Below are 20,988 nucleotides of genomic sequence, written 5' to 3'. Positions count from 1 at the left end.
AAAAAGCTAAATTATTTTTTTTTCAAAGTGGAGTCCCAATGGTTCCATTTCTAAATATGATAGCAATGGTGGAAACGATGTTGTCAGGAACGATGCAAAGGTCATTAATCGGACGTCAGATTTAGCAGAAGTTACTTGCAGTCTATGTCGGTCTCTAGAAGGCGCTTGATCTGGCATATCGTGAATTGCTAGGATCTATTATTGAAATCAAATTCAAGGAAAGCAACCCACCTTCACCTCTCCATGACGGAGGCAGTCTACATTTCTCAGGAGTGCCAACTGATACCTACTATAACTCCAGATCATCAGAGGGCTTCATCCTTTGCGGGTTCGGAAAATAACACAAGACCCACCTTAACACGGTTCACCAAATTACAGTCATCAATGTTTTATGTGTCTTACCCCAGTGTACACCCCCATCTATACATACCCAGTTGTCTCACATCATTGTAAACCTGCTTCCCTGAAGACGACGCACAGTTGTGGTTGAGAGAAGTCGTGGAGAAGCAATACTAATTCAAATTAACGTCTTTTGGGGTTCAGTTACACGCCCTCACGCCTTCCCAGAGAGGCGTCACGCGAAAGCTTGGAAAGCTTCACTACTAAGTGAACAGGAATCCTATTCGCCGCATCAAAAATAGGCAGTGCACAGCCATCTTCGTAGGCGTGAGGATCTGGTCAAGCTAGGAGTTCTCAAGCTTTCTGAGCAGCGCGACCAGACTAAGATCGTGATGAAAAAAAGAAGAAAAAATGACAAACCATCTGTTTTCGGACTTACGATTTTTTTTAACTCTTGACTGAAATAAAGTACTTAATGGTTGAATCTAACATCTTGTAACTTTTTAATTGTCTTGCATATCAATTTGTTTTCGTTTTTTTTTCTGATATGTTCGTAATCATTGGTATGCAACTGTAATCATGGATGAGCTTAGTCTCACTTTTCAGTCAACTGCTCCACGTAAAATTTGCCTTTTCTAGTGGTGGCGTTACTTGAAGTTTTATCTTGACGAACGCCAGACCATTTTATTCAGCATAAATACAACCCGTGGCGAGGGCGATAAAGTTTTCCAAATGCATATTAACCAGTTGGCTGACAATTTCCTTTTTTCCTTGTACGGAGAGCCTTCAAAGATGACAAACTACCAGACGGGAAACTCGTAACGCTCTCCACAAGAAAATGTCACCCATGATGACACACGAAAACAAAAAGAAAAAAGAAAAGAAAGGAAAGGTATCAATATATAATCAAATTCCCTAAAGCATACGATAGGGAAAGGGAAGGCAAATTAAACAAAAATATGCGTGAAAAGACAAAGAAAATAAAAAGTTAATAACAGAAAAGGAAATTTAACAGGAAAGGAAAATAAAAAAGAAAAAGAATAAAAATGAGAAGGAACAATAGAGAATAAAAGAAAAGAGAATGAGGATAAAAAGAACAGAAGAACTGAGAAAAAAAAAAAGACATAAAAAGGAAAATAAAATTAATAACGCGACTAGAGACGTTCGAACTAACGTGGCTGGTGTTTACCTACAATTTGTCGTTCAAATCTGACGTGTTTGACCGGTATAGTAAATGAAGATAATGGCCGTGAACACATTTAAAGCTAGCAACAGCATGTATGCATGCACAATTTATCAAGTCGTACATATATTAATATGTTCATGGGAATTCGATAAAAAAAATTCTTATAATGTGGCTGTAATGTATCCTGTAATTGTCGTGTTTCGCATTAGTCTGAAAGCACTTGGTGAAAAATTATTATCCCATATCGAGCAAATGCGGCGAATTTTCATGACATTATAATTCCCGTGCTTGTGCCAACGAATGAGTGACAATGAATAATGAAGGCAAAGCATAGCGACAAGAGACCTTTTGGTCCATGAGATATACAGAAAATTTAAAATTATAAAAAGTAAAAGAGACGCTCAAGTAGGCAAATAAAGTAAGCAAATTAAATAATCAAATGATAGACAGTCAATGGTATTCCATCTAAATGGACAGTTCACCTTAGAGTGAACGAAATTATGCATGGTGGACGGCTGCCCTGTGTATGGACGGCTGTCCTTGAATGGAAGGTGACGAAATCATGTTTGGATGTAATCAAGCTTTGTTGAAAAGAAATGTTAATTTGATTTTTTAGATATATATCAAATGCTATGCACACTATGAGCCATTTTTCTCTTATATCATGAGGAGAATTATATTGACGTTTTGTCTTCACTTGTACGTAAACTGCATTGTGTATTTACATGCGTCAAGCACTTTACAAGCCAACGCTCTTCGCTGCATCGTCAAGTTGCCCATCACAAGGCAGTTCATCTTCGATTCATTGCTGCCACGAGAGGCTTCGCCAGCAAGACATCTTCAGGAGTGCATATACCTGTAGAACACATCACTCCCGGTCATTTCCTCATTCTACACCGGTCGCACTACTTAGCGACAACTAGCAAGAACCAGCGACAACTAACAAGAACTAGCGTCAACTGCATTAATTAAACCGACAACTAATATTTTTGGGCATAAAATGTATCTTGCAATGATTTATGATGTATTCGAACCTAATTTGATACGATATACACGACCTAAATTTAATTTATTTGCCGATGAATTTAGCGTCAACTAATCTCAGTGCACTACTTAGCGACAACTAGCAAGAACCAGCGACAACTAACAAGAACTAGCGTCAACTGCATTAATTAAACCGACAACTAATATTTTTGGGCATAGAATGTATCTTGCAATGATTTATGATGTATTCGAACCTAATTTGATACGATATACACGACCTAAATTTGGTGTAAATTACCAACTCGCAATGGTTAGGTGGTTTACATCCTGATGAGGCTCACTTCCTTCTAGAAAAGCCTTTTTAACACGTCCTCCGAAACTAATCCTTGAAATAAAGTAAAACATGCAAGACAAGATATATGTACAATATAATGGATGAAAGCTATTGCGCAGCAAAATTACAAGAGAGAACCTAAGAAGAATTTTATTAATCATATTTATTTTGTGTTGACACTGATTGCCAATTTATCTTCACGGGTTCACATCCTAATTAAACGCTGCGCATCTTCGACCATCATAACTTCGCGGCAAGTCTCCACTAAGCATCGTACTAGCCGACGAGACTCAAACTCGCCAGAAGCAGCCAACGCGCGAGCCTACAAAGACTCGCCCCCATTCCTGAAAACAGGAAGACTCGTGGATCATCAAATGAAGTATCCTTCCACCAATCAAGCAAATTCGCCTTAGTTGTTTAATTTTGTTATTATTACTTAAGCGATTCTAGATTTTACGCATGCATGTTTCTATTTATAAAGTGTCGTCTCTCACCAGCTCTAACCATATAAAATCGTATATTCATGCATGATTTATTTTGCAGCATTTTCTTTACACCAACTCCTACATTCGGGTTAACTATTCTTCAAAGCTTCCCCCATGAGCCAACCTCTACATCATCACGATTTCCGTTCTAAATATCACAGAGGAGGCAGTTATTTTTTCATGAAGTTTTCCAAACCTCTTTCTGACACGACATACGGACCCTGCACACGCATCCGCTCTACTCTGAATTGCAAAACACCAGACATGTCTTACCACCCCCTCTCTGCTAACAGCTCCTCGGATAATTCACCTGCCACACAAAACATCATGACAACACAGAAATAACACGTAGAAACCACAAATGACAAAGGAAAAATATACATTCTAACATCCAGAATAGACAAAAATAACACATTAGCTTATGATGTCATTCAGTCTAGTCTTTTTGAGGAAACTAAGCTTTATCATGATTTTGTAGAACACTTTAAGAAGTCCTTTGCAACATTTGAGCCACTTGGATCACTTTCCCTCCTATACTCATTGGCTATGACATACGATCGTAGTCCACACCAAAGAGAAAGCTGTAACAATTGCTTCAACATTTAAAAGCAAAATGAGAGAGCCTCAAATACTCTGGGTCTCAGGCGACGAAGTTTCATTGGAACACATAGTCTCACTCATGGTGTATTTTAGACTACAATCCCATTTACACCCAGACACTCCAGAAAGCTGGTATTATCCCATTCACACCTGGTATCACACTAGGCGAATTTTCGAGGAAATTTTCTGGCATTGATAAACCAATCACCCAGATCCAGAGCCAGTCAGTAGCCATTTCACCCACCCACACAATGGCCCAAGTCACACGATCCACATAACATAACAAGAGGTCAAGACACATCTCGCACTCGACATCGCTCAGGCCAACGCTCTCCATCAAGAACAAAACTGTTTTGTAATACTGTTTCAAACCAGGACACCTTGCAGACACATATTACTACACACAACCTTCACAACACAACCACCACTGCGATTATCACGGAACATGTTTCCACACGAGTGATCGTTGCTGTGTTTTTAGCATGGAGGCAACATAGACCAAACTCCCCAGATCACTCTCCCGCAAGACATTCACGTAACACATCTCCTTTATGACTACCGAACACCAAGATTCAGTGCACATCAAGGCCAGTCACTCCATACCCGGAAGTTCCCTCATCAACCCTACCTGTACATACCCTGGATATCCCAGACATGTCTTCCCCTTCCTTAACATTCAATGCAACTTCTAGTAACACCAAAGTGACAATATTTCTCGACACGGGTTCCCCAGTCAACATAATGTCAATTCAGAGTTTCCATAAATTCCGCACTGCAAGAAAACGTGTTACCACTTTGGAACTCCCCATCAACCTTTGCAATGTAGATTGTGCACCATTCCCGATCATCGGTAATTTCTTCCTAGACATTAGCTTCAATGAGTGCCCATCTATTCCAGTTAACGCCTACACAGGTGACATTAATTTTCCTGCTGATATCCTTATAGGTTTACAACTGATGAAGCAACGAAGCAACATAACATTGTCATCTACCCTGCTCAAAATGGTATCATTTATGTAAACTATTTCCTCTCTGCATTGCCATCAGCAACTCCTCATAATGTAAATAATATTCACGTGGCCGAGCAGACGCAGGCAGACCATGACCCCTCGTCAGTCGCTTGCACTCCCTTCAAATTCACTACGTTTCATCACACGAGGATGCATCAGTCGCTCATACAAAATGTTCCACCACCTTCATACAACTGAGTTCCCAGTGTTCGACCACTCCAAACCCTCCCCAGGACTCTACCTCTTCCTCATTACTGACTGTTATAGAAGTGCATTCCAGACGTAGCAGACGTACTAACTTCTCCCGCATACCCAAACTAAACGGCCATTAAATACAGTTGGTTTTTCATCAACTGAGGAAAATTTCTTGTCGCTCATTGAAGATCTCAACACTACATCTACCCCAGTATCAAAAGTGTTATCTACATTCAATCACATTCACGGAGTGCTCATCAGCCCAAAGACACTATTCCTTCATGAGTATACAAAGATAAACCTACGAGTTTTTCAACCCCAGGCACCGATGTACTCTGTATGCAAGAAACTTGCCATGTCGATGACATCTCCCTTCTTTCAGCCATCAGCTCAACGTCAAAGGTCACACTTGCATTTTGATTGTCAATGACACAACACACCCCTCCATCTCACAGTTGGTACAAACATTTGCGACTTCGAAGTATACCCTTTACGCACCAAAGTCATTGATGACCAATTACCTACTTCTCAAGTTTGTACCTCAACTGCCGAAGTGCCCATGGCAAAGAAACCCATTGATGCATCACATTTCAACCCTATACACTTCCCTGATGTACAAACTTGATTGCACTTTGCAACAAGTTCAGACAAACTATTGCCACTCCAGGCGAGCCCTTCGGAGTTACTAACCTCATTCAGCATCCCATACCCCTTCGTGAGAACTCAAAACCACATTACATTCCCGCATACAGAATGCCATACAGTAAATGCATGATCGTAGATAACTTTATCCAAGATATGATTGCTCAGGACATTGAAGCATCAATCAGTGATTGGAATTTTCCTCTGTTGTCCCTAAACACGATGGTTCCTTCAGGGAATTAAATAAGCTATCCCAGCTAAACATCCTATCCCTATACTGCAAGACCTCTTCCACAACATCTGTAAACACAACGTAGTATTCACGACCTTGGACTTTATGTCAGGATATTTCCAGATTCTCCTTACTCCAGAGTCTAGACCCCTGACAGCCTTCAGCACTCCTATAGTACACTATCACTTCAAATGACTAGCCATGGGTCTCGTTTCAGCTCCTTCAGTGTTCACATGACTTATGCACACAGTAAGAAATACCTGTAGATCAAGTGTAATCGATTCATTCTATACTAGCATGCACACATGCATGAATTAGCTACACAACATTAGATCTTGGTGGTAGCAGCAAGCTTCAATGGGACCCCTATTGAGTGATCTGACCCACAGTCAAGTTGGTTTGACCTATGGGTCAACCGCCGAGAACACCTGCATTCTCAAACTGGCAGATTCAACCATATAAATTATATTAGTTATTATAATTCATCACTTCTTGTACTGTATATATTTATATAGTTAAAGTAAATACTGAGTGTCCATACTCAGTTCCCTCATGTATATAAAATGTAAATAAACAGATGTTACAATAAGTGTAAAATGTATTGTTGGCAACCACCACCATTTGAATTCTAAGTGTTGGCAACTGCCACCATTTTCTTCATTACCTCCACTGATGGAAAGCGCAGTCACGGAGGTGACACAATAAAGACCTGAAGCCACGAATAGTTTATCTCCAACACCTCCAACCAATGTAGAACAACTCAAGTCTACAGGATGATGGGGGGTCTACATCATCATAACTGTGGATTTGTTACCTGTTCAACTTTTAATTTATCTTGTTTCAGTGGTGGTGTCTGTAGTAGGGAGGAGGGTTTTGGTGGTGGCACTTGAAGTAGATGGACTGGTGGATAAGGGTGATGAATCCACCCCCGTTGCTGTTGGTCCAGTCTTATCTGACGGTGGTGAAATTAACCCATTCAACTCCGATGACAAGATGTCTTGTCATTTGGTCAAATAAAACAAAAAAATCATAAAACACCAAAATGTTTGATCAAACACCAGAAAAATATGACGTCAATCCTCGCTTCGCTCGCAGCGAAGTGAGGACTGACGTCATATTTTTCTGGTGTTTGATCAAACATTTTGGTGTTTTATGATTTTTTTTTTATTTGACCAAATGACAAGACATCTTGTCATCGGAGTTGAATGGGTTAAGAAATGTGAGTGTTTTTTGGGGGGGAGTATCATAGTTTTGTTTCTTGTATGATGACAATGCATATGTTGTGCTGTTGCCATCAATGTTATGTTGTAAGGTATTGATGTTGGGTATCTTATACATGTAGGTTGCTGCACAGGGGTTGGGGTACTGGTGGGGGGGAGGATTAGGATCTGGGTCAGGAGGAAGAGAAGTGTTTGGGAAGGAGGGCAGTGGGAAAGGGGATGGCAAGGGTGGGGGGGTGGTGGTGGAAATGAAGTTATGGGTGGACTGGTAGAATAGGTCCAGGTGTTTATGTCAGCAAGTGTTGTGGGTGGGGAGTTCACTGGTATGGCATGGCTGGTCCATCTTATTATGTCTTCTTTGGTTTTTTCATGAAAGCTGGATCATTTTCTGGAATGAAATGGTTGTAAACTTCGGGATGGGTGATGGAAGGGGACAAATGGGTTTGTGGGTGGGGGTTGTGGTGGGGTAGAAAAGGTAGAGGTTTGTGTACCAGGTTCTTGCACTCTTTTCTTAGGGGTGGAAGGATTGTGGGTGTTGGGATAGGTGAAGAGAGGTGATGAATGGGTTTGTGATGGTTTTGGTGGACTGGAGGGGGTATGGTTTGTGTAAGAGGTTTTTTCTATTTCAAATAGGTTGAGGATGAAGAATTAAGTTGCAGGTTCTAGTGATATTAGTGAGGAGGATGTAGGTGTTTGTGTAGGGTTTTCTTGTATCATACAAGTGGTCTCCCTTGGTGTGGTTGAATGGAATTACTTTTGGGAGGGGTGCTGTTAGACTGTAGCGCTTCTACACACAACTCCTAGTATCCTATATAGTATCCTGTATCATACACATCTTTGTACTTCTCTGACACTAATGCATTCCAAGTTTCTGAATCTTAGGACTTTTTTTATATTGTGCAGAGTGAGAATGATACAGGGTGATCTTTGTTGCAGATTATACATTTGGCTAGATCTTAAGCATGGGGTACCATGAGATGGGGCTGAACAATGTACACTTGCACCTTCTAGGCAGCAACATTACTATCTAATGTATCCAAAGTGCTGGTAGTTGAAACAACAGCTGACGCACCATTTGATGTAAGAAAGACTTCCACACAGACCTGGACTATACACACTTCATAGACAGCCAGACAAAAGAGATAATCCATATCTTCAAGTACACATCCACCTGTGGACCTGACAATATAAGTAACAGCCACTTAAAACACATTGGACTGCATGGCATACACACACTCACCAACATTGCAAACTACAGCTATTTGCACAACACTATACCTGACAGATGAGTAAAAGCAGCAACGACTGCAACAGCTCTGTAGGGAAGAGGCCAAACGCAATTTTAATTACAAGTAACAAGCAATTTGCGCAAATTGTGTGTACACCATTTTAATGTTTGTTTCTCCCCGCAAGCCTCGGGCTATATAAGGAGTAAAATGTTTTTCATCGATGATATTTCTGAAGAAGCCCTGCTGGGCGAAACGTAAAATATATTGGACTCCCATACTCTGTGTTTGGCCTCTTCCCTACAGAACTATACCTGAAAATCATCACTCTCCACAAACCACCCAATCACACTTCTATGTACCCCTTCCATAGTCACAGAATTTCTTATACTACAACTCATCACACCACATCTCCCCCTTGCTGAATCCCAACACAGTTTTAGACTGCTACACATCACAAACACTCTTCTGATAAACCTCAAAGAATTTTAGATGGCATCAATTCAGAAAGACCTATCACAGAACACTTCTCATAACACTAGAAATTAGTAAAGCTTTCAATATCATCCCCTGTCACAACCTTACAAGATATATAACACAAACATGCACGAGAATCCCAAAAGATGGCTGGCCAATTATCTAGCAGGTAGAAATGTCTACATGTCATATAATGGCCTATCATCACACACCAGAAACATTAAGAATGGAGTACCATAGGGCTCAGTTGTGTAGCAGTTGTAATATGATGTAAAATCTTTAGTATTCCACCCCAGCTGAAGAAGAGGTAAGAAACACAAACCTTGATATCTGCTGATATTGGTCCAACAGATAAATACTGGAAACTTTGTTCCACAATGAACTACGAGGAAAAAAATGCCTTCTGCAATTTTGAGGGCACAGCTACACAGATCGTCAGAATATCAGCAGCCATTCAGTTCAACAAGAATTGTATCTGAGAGAAAATTACTCCTTTTTTTCCATTTCTTGAGATGGATGGATGGAGTAAGAGGGGCACTGAAAAAGAGGAAGGAAGGGAGAAGACAGAAGATAGGGGCAAGTGGAGAATGGTTGTGATGTTGCATGGAAGGGAGTGGGTGGGGGTGTATGTGTGACTGATATTTTCGCACAGCCCACAGGGATTTCTCCCCTACTCTTTTTCTGCATGAGGGGATGGAAGGGGGGGGGGGGTCACCAATTAAATGAAGTGGCCTTGCTGTAGATGTGCTGTCTTGCTGCACTTGCTTCTGACCCAGGGCAATGGGCAAGATGCAGGGACCCATCATCCAGGAGCAGCCAAGATAAGAGGTAGAGAGGGGGGTGAATGGGAGGGAGTATGTAGGGATGAAATGGGTTGGAGTAGATTTTATGACTTTGGTTTCGGCTATGTCTCTTAAAACGAGGAAAAAGCTGTTGATATACACTACTACCTCTCATTAACAGACTAAAAGGGGGGTAACGGTGTCCGTTGATGTGAATAATCCGTTGATTTGGAGTGGTTTTTGGGTGGCGTAGTGATTGCACAACAGCACCAAAAACACTGAAAACACAGCGAAAACACCACAAACACAGCTCATTAAAGTCCGTTAATGAGAGGTAGTATTGTATGTATGTATCCCTTGTTCAAAGTTTTGCAGCTAATACTGGAATACTATCTATCTATACACCAAGGGCTATTTCCTTCATATGATGGAGGTAGCTCAGTATAAAGGAACATATTCACTCCCACCCACCACCCTTTCCTCCCTCTCATCTTGGATCCTCCTGGATAAAGGGTCATCCTTGTCTTGTGACCACCGCCCTGGATCAGAAGAAATGCAGCAAGACACAGTACATCCACAGCAAGGCAGCTTCACTTAATCAGCAAATTGCCTTTGCTGTGGATGTACTGAGTCTTGCTGCATTGCTTCTGGGCAAGAGACAGGGACCTTCATCCACAAGAAGCCACGATGAGAAGGAGGAAAGGGTGGTGGATGGGAGTGGGTACATGCCTTTTGAGTTGGCTACCTACCTTATTAGGAGGGAAAAGCCCATAGTATATATAGATAGATATAGTCTACTAATATTAGGTAACAAAATTTTTAACAAGAGATAGGAAGAAAAAAATAATTATATACAGTGAATTGCAAACAATTCCCTTCAATGTCAATACAATAACTCCTTTCCATTTGTTATTCTTATCCAAGATAAATGTTGAACATTATATATTTTCTTATGCCTTCGACTACTTGGATGAGGAGATGGTTAAAAAAATAGTTGTTACACAGGTAAGACCAAAATTAGAATATGCTGTAACAATGTGGGCACCTAGCACAAAAGAGGAACATAAGAAAATTAGAAAGAATCCAAAGAACAGCGACAAAAATGGCACCTACACTGTCAAATCTGACATGTGAACAAAGATTGGAGAAATAACATTTGTCAACACTAGAACAGAGAAGGGAAAGAGGCGATTTGTTGACCATTTTCAGAATTATGAAAGGGATGAAAATTCTCGATAGAGATGACTTATTAAAGTGGGACAGAAGAGAAACAAGAGGACACGAAAAAGAAAAAAAAAGACAGTTACAGAAGAGACCTGAAAAAAAATATATATAAAAAACAAAAAAAAATAGCTTCCCACATAGAGTGATCAATGTCTGGAACAAACTTAACAGAGAAACAATGAATGCCAGAACTATACACAATTTTAAGAATAAACTAGATGTGGAGAGATACGGAAACAGGTAACTACGAGCATAGCTCTCGTCCCGTAAAATACGCCTAGGTAAATACATGAATATGTTCCATAATAAATGACAAACACACATCATTGAAAAATATATCCTTAAAAATATTCTCATTCCATTCCACATCTTTAAAAGACTAAATAAAACATCCTTTTAGCTTTCATATTAAACATATATTTGGTGTTAGTAGGACTAGAATTACATATCAGCTAAGCTTGTCATAGACCTAGCTATTTGTCAATGACGGTTGGTGGTAGTAGTGGTGGTTGGGAAGGAGGGGACACCACCACTTGTAAATCAGTAAAGCAACACAAGAATCATAGGATATATTCTATATCCAAATGGTGTAAAAAGTTTGATATACTAGGTACAAATTGTCATTTCCATACCTAGAATCATAGGCAATAAGGATATATCATGAATACCCAGACAAATTAATAATAACAACAGAGAAGTTGTTCTTGTCTAATACTGAATAACCTCACCCATATAGCTCTGATGGTTTCACAGTGGACTTTTCTATTAGTAACAAATTATGTCACAATTCATTTTTGTTGGCAATTTACACTAATTCACTGGATATCATGATTAAGTCCCAAAAATTCCATCAAAACACAAACTTCAACCGAATCTTTACAATCAAATCTGTTACAAACCTGTTCATTTTATTCAGAGTTCACCATATATTATTAAAAAGGCACAAACTTATGAATAAAAAATGCTTTATCCAACAATTACCTTCAAATTCTTGTTAGTATTTATGTATCATCTGTCTAGTAGTTAGATCTGCCCCTAACCCAGGTGGACAAAGCAGGAACTACATTGTATTAAAGAGATCAAATGTTATAAACCAATTAATTAGGGTGAGTGTCAACTAGTACAATCATAACTACTGTTATTGTTGCTAATCATAACCCCTTGATGCACTCTGTTGCAAATCACCTGCACAGACTACATTCAGTCTACTGTATGCACGTATATATAAAATTGTATGCAAACATATTCTTCAGTTCATACAATTTTTCAGAATGATGTGATATTGCATGGTTGAATTATAAAACGTAACAATATCATAAGTCAACCCATCTACTATTGTGACAACATCTGAAAAGAAATTGAGTGTTATTTCCAAACTTCATTATGTCTATGGGCTGTTAAGACTTCATTTAACACATAACTATTCAAAAAGCTGTGTTAAACACCTTGATTCTTTCCTCCTCAAATTAATAAAGAGTACCTTATCCATTCTCCCGTTTCAACTTACAAGATAAATGTGTAGAAACAATCAGGCAGGTGATACATTAATATTCAAATATATAAAATGCCAAAAATGTCACAGCAGTTAGAAGAATCCTAATATATATGTTAAAATTAAAATAATACTGTACCAGCCAATTCAGACACACATTGTTTCATACAAAAGACACATGGCTCTTTTTGGATTTAATAGATATCATTAGAATGGATAATTATATTCAACAAGAAATTGTAGAACACCTGTAATTGTTGTCCATATTCCTTTCTCAACATTTTTTCATTAATGATAACTAGTTAACTGTAATCCAAGGTGAGCAATGTATCTAATTCATTCACAAACTGTTTCATACTGAATTCAAGTCACTTCACTGGATATACACCCTGGAATTACATGAACTGTCTGCATCTTTGTGGTATACAAGATTATATAACTTTACAAATAACCTACTGTGATCCACTCTAACCCTAATTAAAAGTTATCTATCTACCTGCATTGATTCAACAATTTCATTTATACCTCCAAATTTTACCAATTAAATTGTACCAATCCAATAAACTACCCCAATGTCTATTATCACAAATGAATGTGGAACTGGAGGTTCTTTCTCATGTTTCGCTTTGTTTTTTCCTTCTTTTTTTTTTTATCCAAAACACACTTACTCACAATGTGAGGTGGTTAAGCACACCTTTCATTCCCTTGCTTTCCAGTGAAGACAAAGGTGTAATTATGCAATTGATAAACACAAAGATGTAAAGATGTGTTCATTCTATATTATATATATATATATATATATACACACACACACACACAGGTGTGTGTGTATATATGTATCTATGCATATACACACATATACACACATTTATATATAGTTATATATTTGTGAATCCCAAGACCCTTTCTACCTCTTATAATGGGGGTAGATGAGTCAAAGCATGCATCCACATTACACACAATTAAAACCCATTTCATCTTCCTTCCCATGTCAGCACCTCTGGCATGAAGGGTCCCCCATCACACTGCCTAGATCAAAAAGGGTTTACTGGTGATATACGTGTGTGTGCTTTTGTATGGATGTATTGTAGGATGCTGGGAGATTATTGTAGATAGTATTGAAGATAGTGTCACATAGTCCCCTTCCAAAATCTAATGGGAGCCAAGATGTCACCCAGGCACAGAAGAACATCAGCATGTAGTGGTCAGAGGAGAGTGGTCCATAATGTTTGTGGAGGGAGTGAGTGTGAGCACACTGAAATGTCTGGGAAGGTTGCTTGTTGATTCTGTCTTATTACTACTGCTAGACAAAGAAAAGGCCAAACAAGAAGACAAAACATTTGTACATAAAAATAAGTAGTATGAGCTTGAGAAGACCTAGAATGAGATGGATGAATGGATGGATGGATGAGGTGAAAAAAGAAAAGACAATGATGCATATGGTATGTCAGCAGAGCAAAGAAAAAGAATGAAAGAAGTATGTGTAGGGGGACAGTAAATGGATGAACAGATGATGCAGTCCAAGGAGACATTCATCGTATCTGTTCTTTGGATGAGTGAAAGATGTGGAATGGCTGCATGATCAAGTGTTGAGGGTAAACCAGCTTTGATTGTTAAGCCCTTCTGTGGAAGTTATACTATGCTGCACTGCATCTGACCCAATCAGTGTGGCCACTGAGCAGGATATTGCACCCTTTGTACATACATGTACATGAACATACATACATACAGACATGTACATACATGCAAATACTGTATGCATGTACCAAAAGGCCCTTTCCCACTTATAAAGGGAGCAGAATAGTTTAGGCATACACCCACACTTGACCTATCCTGCACCTACCCAACATCTATTTACTGTTTTCTATTTTAGTTCCCTGTAAATGAATGATCCTCCCCATCCCCACCCTCTACTCAGATCAGAAGCAATGCAGCAAGACTCAGCACTTCCACAGCAGAGCCTGACAGTTGAAACTGGTTAACCCCCAATGCTTCATTACATAGCAACTCTCATCCCCCTCATCCACTCTAAGAAATAATAGCTAACAAAACAATATCCCTTCATGCCAAATTAATTTCTCATACATGTACCACATGTATAAATTCTTATGACAATTGCTGTATTTGCAAATTCATCTACAAATTTTGTTTTTGCAGATCTCACAATCACATTAGCGTCAAATGAATACTGAACTAGCTAGCTATGAATGACAACACAAAATAAGTATTTTCAATGTTCAAAATACTACAGCTAATCTGTAATTCAGCTGACAATTCATGTTACAGGGTTAACTTCCTACAGTGACTTGGTTACAATATGAACCATTCATAACTCAAATCATTCATTATCTCATTTACACTGTCTTGGTCTCTGGTCAAAGCCTCTAGGTTAGGATTTATTATAAAAAGCATTCTCCCTTCTAAGCATTCCCAACACAGATAATTGACTGTGAAATTATTATCTTTTTGTCATGGTTAAGTAAGACTACATGGAATTGTTAAAAGATAATTTTCACAAATTACTGAAAAAATTAATAAAAGGAACAATAAAGAAAAAATATGCTTCTAAATGACCCAAACTGTCACTGTCATGGTTGGAACTTGATATCTAAGGCCAAACAGTAGTAAGTCCTGATAAGTTGCTGAGACTATAAAGACATTTATCATGTTAAGCCCTACTTGGGAGGTGCTCAGACTACACACAATCTCATCCTTCCCTGGTTCCCTTAAAAAGATGATAAAACCACCAAATAAAATGGAAATGTTTTGCAAAAATTTACATATCACAAAGAACTTCAGTAAACCTAATCACAGCTGCTACATTCACAGTGAATAATAAAAATCATAGACTGAAATTCCCAGTGGAGAACACTTCCAGCAAAGCTACGGAAAACAGGAAAGCAATTATCTGCTCTGGCACCTGAGATCAATTGAAGGGATAAAATATAGGAACATCAATTGTTACTTGGGTGATAGAAACATTAGTGTACATTCAAGGACAAGAGTATTGCTTTCAGTGACATTTTCCTCACTGTTCAACTCTTACCCCAAACAGCTGCTGGTAGACACAACACCTCAAACACAGGACTCCTTCACACAATCATCTTGATCCCTTAAAACCTGGCCTCATTTTATACCTGACAGCTGGTCCATGTCTACAATTTTCTGTCAAAATATTCATATGAAGTTTACTTAAAGTGTAAATCTACATCAGCTGATTTAACAATAGCTGCAGGTTGTCATCTCTGATTTCTTTGCATTAGAAAAAAAGTCACCACTGTCACTTTAAATTGGTAGTTGCAAAACGGGGCATAGTAGCATCAGTCCATTTTCAGAGTGGTAGTAGTTTCGATCACTTTCACATCAGTCAATACTACTGCTACTGTACGTGTGCCATTCACATTAGGTACCAACAGCAGGTTGTACACATCCTTAATTATTTATCATATTGTACTACTACCAATACTGCATGTTGATATCAATCTCTCTAATACCACTATGATAATAAACTCTTGGTACCATATGCCTATATGAAACTACCAATATCATACATAAGACCATCAGGCAAACAGTATCTGCAAATTATATTGTTATTCAAGAATTTGGGCACATTTTGGGATAACTTCCACCAATAAATCCAGGGCATGGGTAATCTTTTGGATGATGGACATTTTTTTAAGTGCTGAGACCTACGTTAAAGCAGTGAATATGAGTGGACGAAGACACCAAGGTAATTAATTATTAGTTCAAACTCCATGGATCAACCTTCAGTGAAAATTCTAATCTGCAACACTCCTCACGACCTTGCCATGGATATTCCATTGTGCAAAATTGGAAACCTCATTGTGCATGTGGTACTCTATATTATGTATATATGAATACCTTTTTCATGTGCATAAGGACACCCCATTGCTTATACAAATATACTTCAATGTATGTAAAAGAACAACCCAATGTATATGAGTGGATAACCCATTAAGGACAAAAAGACACCCCATTGTGAACAAGTAAGATACCCCATTATGAGCACACACATTCCCTATTATGCACATATGGATACCCAATATTGTTGACATGTATACCAAGCACAAGCAAACATTCCACTGTGTACAGACTCCACTGAGATGCAGTAAATACTTCATTTTTGACATGAGGATACCCAATTTGAGAAGTGGATACCCCCATTTGAGACTAGCAGATATCCCATAACAGATACATACCCTAAGTGTCACAAGTGGATTGAGTGTCACATACACATCGGTATCTACTCATGCTCACACAGATGGCCAGCTGAGCACAAGTGGGTATATCAAGACACAAAAGCGGATACTCCATTGAGCATGAAAGAGACACCTAATGAGAGTAAGAGGTCATCCCTTTCTCAGGAACTCCATACCTGTATGGACTTAAGATGGGTGTTTTCAAACTATGTCTAGATCATATATCCCTTTGTACAAAAAATGGAACATCCAGATCTGTAACAGAGAATGTCATGCTAAGCATAAGGAATACCCAACTGTTTACTGCATGTTGGGACATCTAATTGTATTTGTTGCATATAATGAAATTACCAATTATAATCTTGAGAACACCCCATTTATTACAAGTATCAGCAATGCAAATTTCCTCTGTTAAATGCATCAGAGTTGCCATTGCATAATTTCTTTGGTTTTTACATGACTGTTCCCCGTAAGCTGCTTTCGGGGTAATAATACAGTGAAGGACATCCACTCTAATTGTATAGTATGCCTGTTGGTGAAATAACACTAAATTGATTAACTGAATGAAAAAAAAACTTGACCACTACATGACTACACTGATGAATCCAGCTCCAAAATTGATATACTACACATTTCATGTTACCTTATAGAGTTCTATGTACACCAACCTGCATTGAACTATTTAAATCCTTACACCTTGACCCATCCCACGTCTGCTGACATCCTATTCATCAGCTGATAACCCTTCCCTTAACCTATAATACAATTTACTTTGTTTATTTTTCTCTTGGTTTCACTGAAGGCAGATCCTGGAGTTTTTTCAAGAAAACTTTGAAGGTTAGCTCAAAGTTACTGAATGGTACCTAGGATGCTAACAAACTATTATTATTAATACACTAGCATATACAATAATTAGGAATAAATAATAAATTATTAGTGGCAATTAAATACTGAAAATCAACAAGGACAAACATATGGGTTAGTACAACAGACCTTAGCAAATTATTGATATGTCGTGATCAATATTTCAATCCAACTTACTACTGCACTGTAAATACCATGACATGTCTTTTATACAAGCTCTCATGCTCTCCACTGAAGAAGTAGAATACTGTTACCGGCATTGATTGATACAGAAATATAGCAGTAATGCTCTCTCTATGGTCCACATTTTTTCCCAAGCACTTTCCGTCAATTAGGAAGCAGATTTTTAACTTCCCATTAGTCTCAATTATGGATAATCATAGTGCTACATCAACAAATATATTTCTCCTATCAAATAAATATACAAATAAATGAAAAATTATAAAATAATTATAAAAGAATTATTCAATAGATAAAAAAGCAAAATAATAAATCCTGAAAAAATTATGTTATTCACCTTAATAAATTACCCAATAACTTCTTAAAAATCAAATCAAGAAAAATATAAACAAAACGTGGTAGAGGGAGGCAATCTGACATTTCATTCTGCTACAATCTGTACCTAATTGTCAGGTCAGGAGTGTCATTTACAAGCATAAAAAATCTACTTACACTAACTTGGAATAAAAATCATGGAATATTATGAGTCAGTCAAACTTCTAACAAACACACACGTTGTAAGTGCTCTCATTCTTAACATGGTTTGTCATTAAGTTAGATTTAACTAAGGTTCAGTAAAGCTGTGAGAGTTGGAGTAAGGTTATATAAGGGGAGATATAACTACTGGGTTTAGGGGCATTAATTTGGTTAGGTTAGAGTAGCTTGCACAAAAAGATTACTCAGAACATAAGATCACTTGCACATGTTCTCTCACAGCGACTCCAGTGACATAAAATCATGCCACAGTACCACTTAAGGCATACCACATCTTACCATGAAACCTAAAACAGCATATCACATCAAACCACAATGCCACCAAGGACATACTATCTTGGGTAGGCCTAATCTACCATCCAATATGAGTGATACTTTATCAATTGTTAATTACACTCTAACCGTGACCATATGTTATTCTTCATCACTGCTGAGCTGAAGTCCTTTTGTTAAAAAAGTACAAACACATGTTAGAGAACCTTAGAAGCCAAAGCCTCTTCCAGTGACTGACCGCACTGAAGTCTATTTCAACATTCATATTTTGTCTGAGGTTAACCATCCCACTCTTCATTCTTTACCTTAGGTTACCTCCTTTCTCTCTTCTCATACTTCTTTAACTCTTCTCTCCACCTTCCACTCCTGGCATATATCTCCTTCCCTTATTCCCTCCGCCAATAGACGTGGTTTCTATTGCATAAGTACAGCCAGCAAGGCCACTGCTTTCAATAGAGGCAGGACTACAGAACAGTCACATTGCTTTACCACACAACCACACTGCCACAAGGACACAACATTTACACTGCAATGACTAACCATAAAATTGCAATGGAATGAACTCTTGAGCAGAAATTGCACTCATCCATGTCCACATCAGCTATAGGCTTAACTTATCTGATGTACATATCTTATGAATACATCAGAATGGACATGACTCCTGAATGTCTACCAAAAATAAAGGCAGACCACTTCCTATATCTCACATTATCACTATTAATTTTAATACCAAACCTTCCAAAACCCTGTGAATGCATTAACTTGCATGTAGATAATCATACATCCCTGCCAATTTATACAGAAGGATGTCTTAAATGATGCTGAGGTGGAATAAAAAAAAAATTGTTCTTCTTGTTGGGATCACAGTAAATGCAGCAGCAAAATCAAAAGCAGCCCATATCCCTTAATTTGAATGTAAATGTTTTCATATCATGAAAAATAATAATATATAAATAAATTAATATATAATGACAAATATAACCACTACATTGATTGCTCTCAGTGAATCTGCACTAACAGAAAATATCCCCATTAAATATGGATGTGTGACAATTTTTATCACGCTAACCCTCTTGCACTTCAAACACAAGGGTTGGATTCTTAAAGACAAAGAACTACAACCAAGGCATGTCTAAGAGTCAATCCCAACAGTGTTGCCATATTTGGATCAGCATAGCTTTTACAGATCTTTAAATCCAAGATCACAAATTTCCGAATGCGTAGTGGCAACTTTATAGAAAAAGAAAAAAAATCCACCCTTCTTACTTGATGGTACTTCATCCATCAAATCTAACAACTCAATCAAGATGACAGAAAAAAAAAAGGGAAAGAAACTGTTGACTTTCTTTCACTTTGAGTTTAGCTTCATGAAGGCTGGTAACTTTCCTAGTAACTACAGATGGATTTCCACTATAAAGCACAATTTTGCATTGGTGATGGATTCACTACATGCAGTTCTATGTCTTACACTCAATTTTTTGTAGGTCCATTGTTCTACACACACGCATAAACAAAACCATTCCGGCAGTGACACTTTGTAAGTACAAAACAATGAAAACAACTTTTCTCCCATACATACTAGAAAAGCTCTCGTTTAGACAGGTTCTGGTTAACTTTTCTAGGTTAGGAAAACAGGGTTAGTCAGGCATTATCCAACTGGTTTGAAGAGCAAGTCAAATGGCCATCACTGCTCTTAAATCTCTAAAAAGCACCTAATAAGTCACCTGCTTGTCATATAGCTACTTACACACAATCATACTTAAGTTGTGTTGTATCAAACTTTTCCTCTTATATTTACCTTCACTTGTCATCATAATTCTTCTGATAATTTTTCAATGAAACAGATCACTTTTTAAGATCCCTTCATATTGATGGAATAACTAAAAGACTACCAATTTTGCTTACCTCCTCCAAATTTTCTTAAATTCCCCCCAACAAATGTGCCAATGGGGAGAATGTAGGGAGGTACTTCTCAACTTCATTAAATTCTAATACGGATGTGCCTCTACCCAAAGATGCACCAATTACATGGCCAAATTATCACATTTATTTTCTTGCTAAGGGTTCTTCATTTTCATGCCAGATGAATAGTAACAACTTCGTGGTTTAGTGCACATATATTCTTCTGCCTTCCTAACATGCATGGTTCTTTACTTTTCACTGTTTCCTATGTATAATTTCTTCACATCTGTCAACAAGTCTTCATTTCTGTTGTTTCACCATATGGCTTCTCATGCATAGCTTCACACATTTAACCTAAGTCATCTATGGTCAATATCACTGACTAGCTAAGTGTGGAGAGGTTAGCGTTCAGGTGGTCGTTCTGTAATGCAAGGTCTCCTCTTCTCCCGGCAGATCTTTTTGTGTACTGGCCAGTCTTTCTGCTGACAATAAGTACCACAATATCGAGCCTCCTGAAAGAGAATAAACCACATTGCATATGATGAGACTTGTATTCTAATATCTGAAGCACTATTCAACAAACTACA

At 38.2% G+C, this 20,988-nt stretch overlaps 1 protein-coding gene across 2 annotated transcripts in view; it reads right to left on the bottom strand.

Moving 5' to 3' along the window:
- Positions 1 to 11,291: 11,291 nt before the first annotated feature.
- LOC143021831 (zinc finger MYND domain-containing protein 19-like) overlaps positions 11,292 to 20,988 on the bottom strand; it is a 188,873-nt gene continuing 179,176 nt past the window's right edge. The window contains exon 6 of one of the 2 annotated variants that reach the window (XR_012966011.1): positions 11,292 to 20,913. Coding sequence is in view for 1 of the 2 variants with exons in the window: in XM_076179598.1 (XP_076035713.1) it covers positions 20,803 to 20,913 (111 nt within the window). In the remaining variant the exon portion in view is untranslated. The remainder of the gene's footprint in view (positions 20,914 to 20,988) is intronic. The other variant, XM_076179598.1, reaches the window with a different exon arrangement.

The sequence above is a fragment of the Oratosquilla oratoria genome, chromosome 43 (assembly GCF_046742065.1).
Source record: "Oratosquilla oratoria isolate Oo_2021 chromosome 43, ASM4674206v1, whole genome shotgun sequence".
Taxonomy (NCBI): Eukaryota; Metazoa; Arthropoda; class Malacostraca; order Stomatopoda; family Squillidae; genus Oratosquilla; species Oratosquilla oratoria.
Note: the sequence above shows the minus strand (reverse complement) of the source record. Positions and strands in the feature narration are given on the sequence as shown.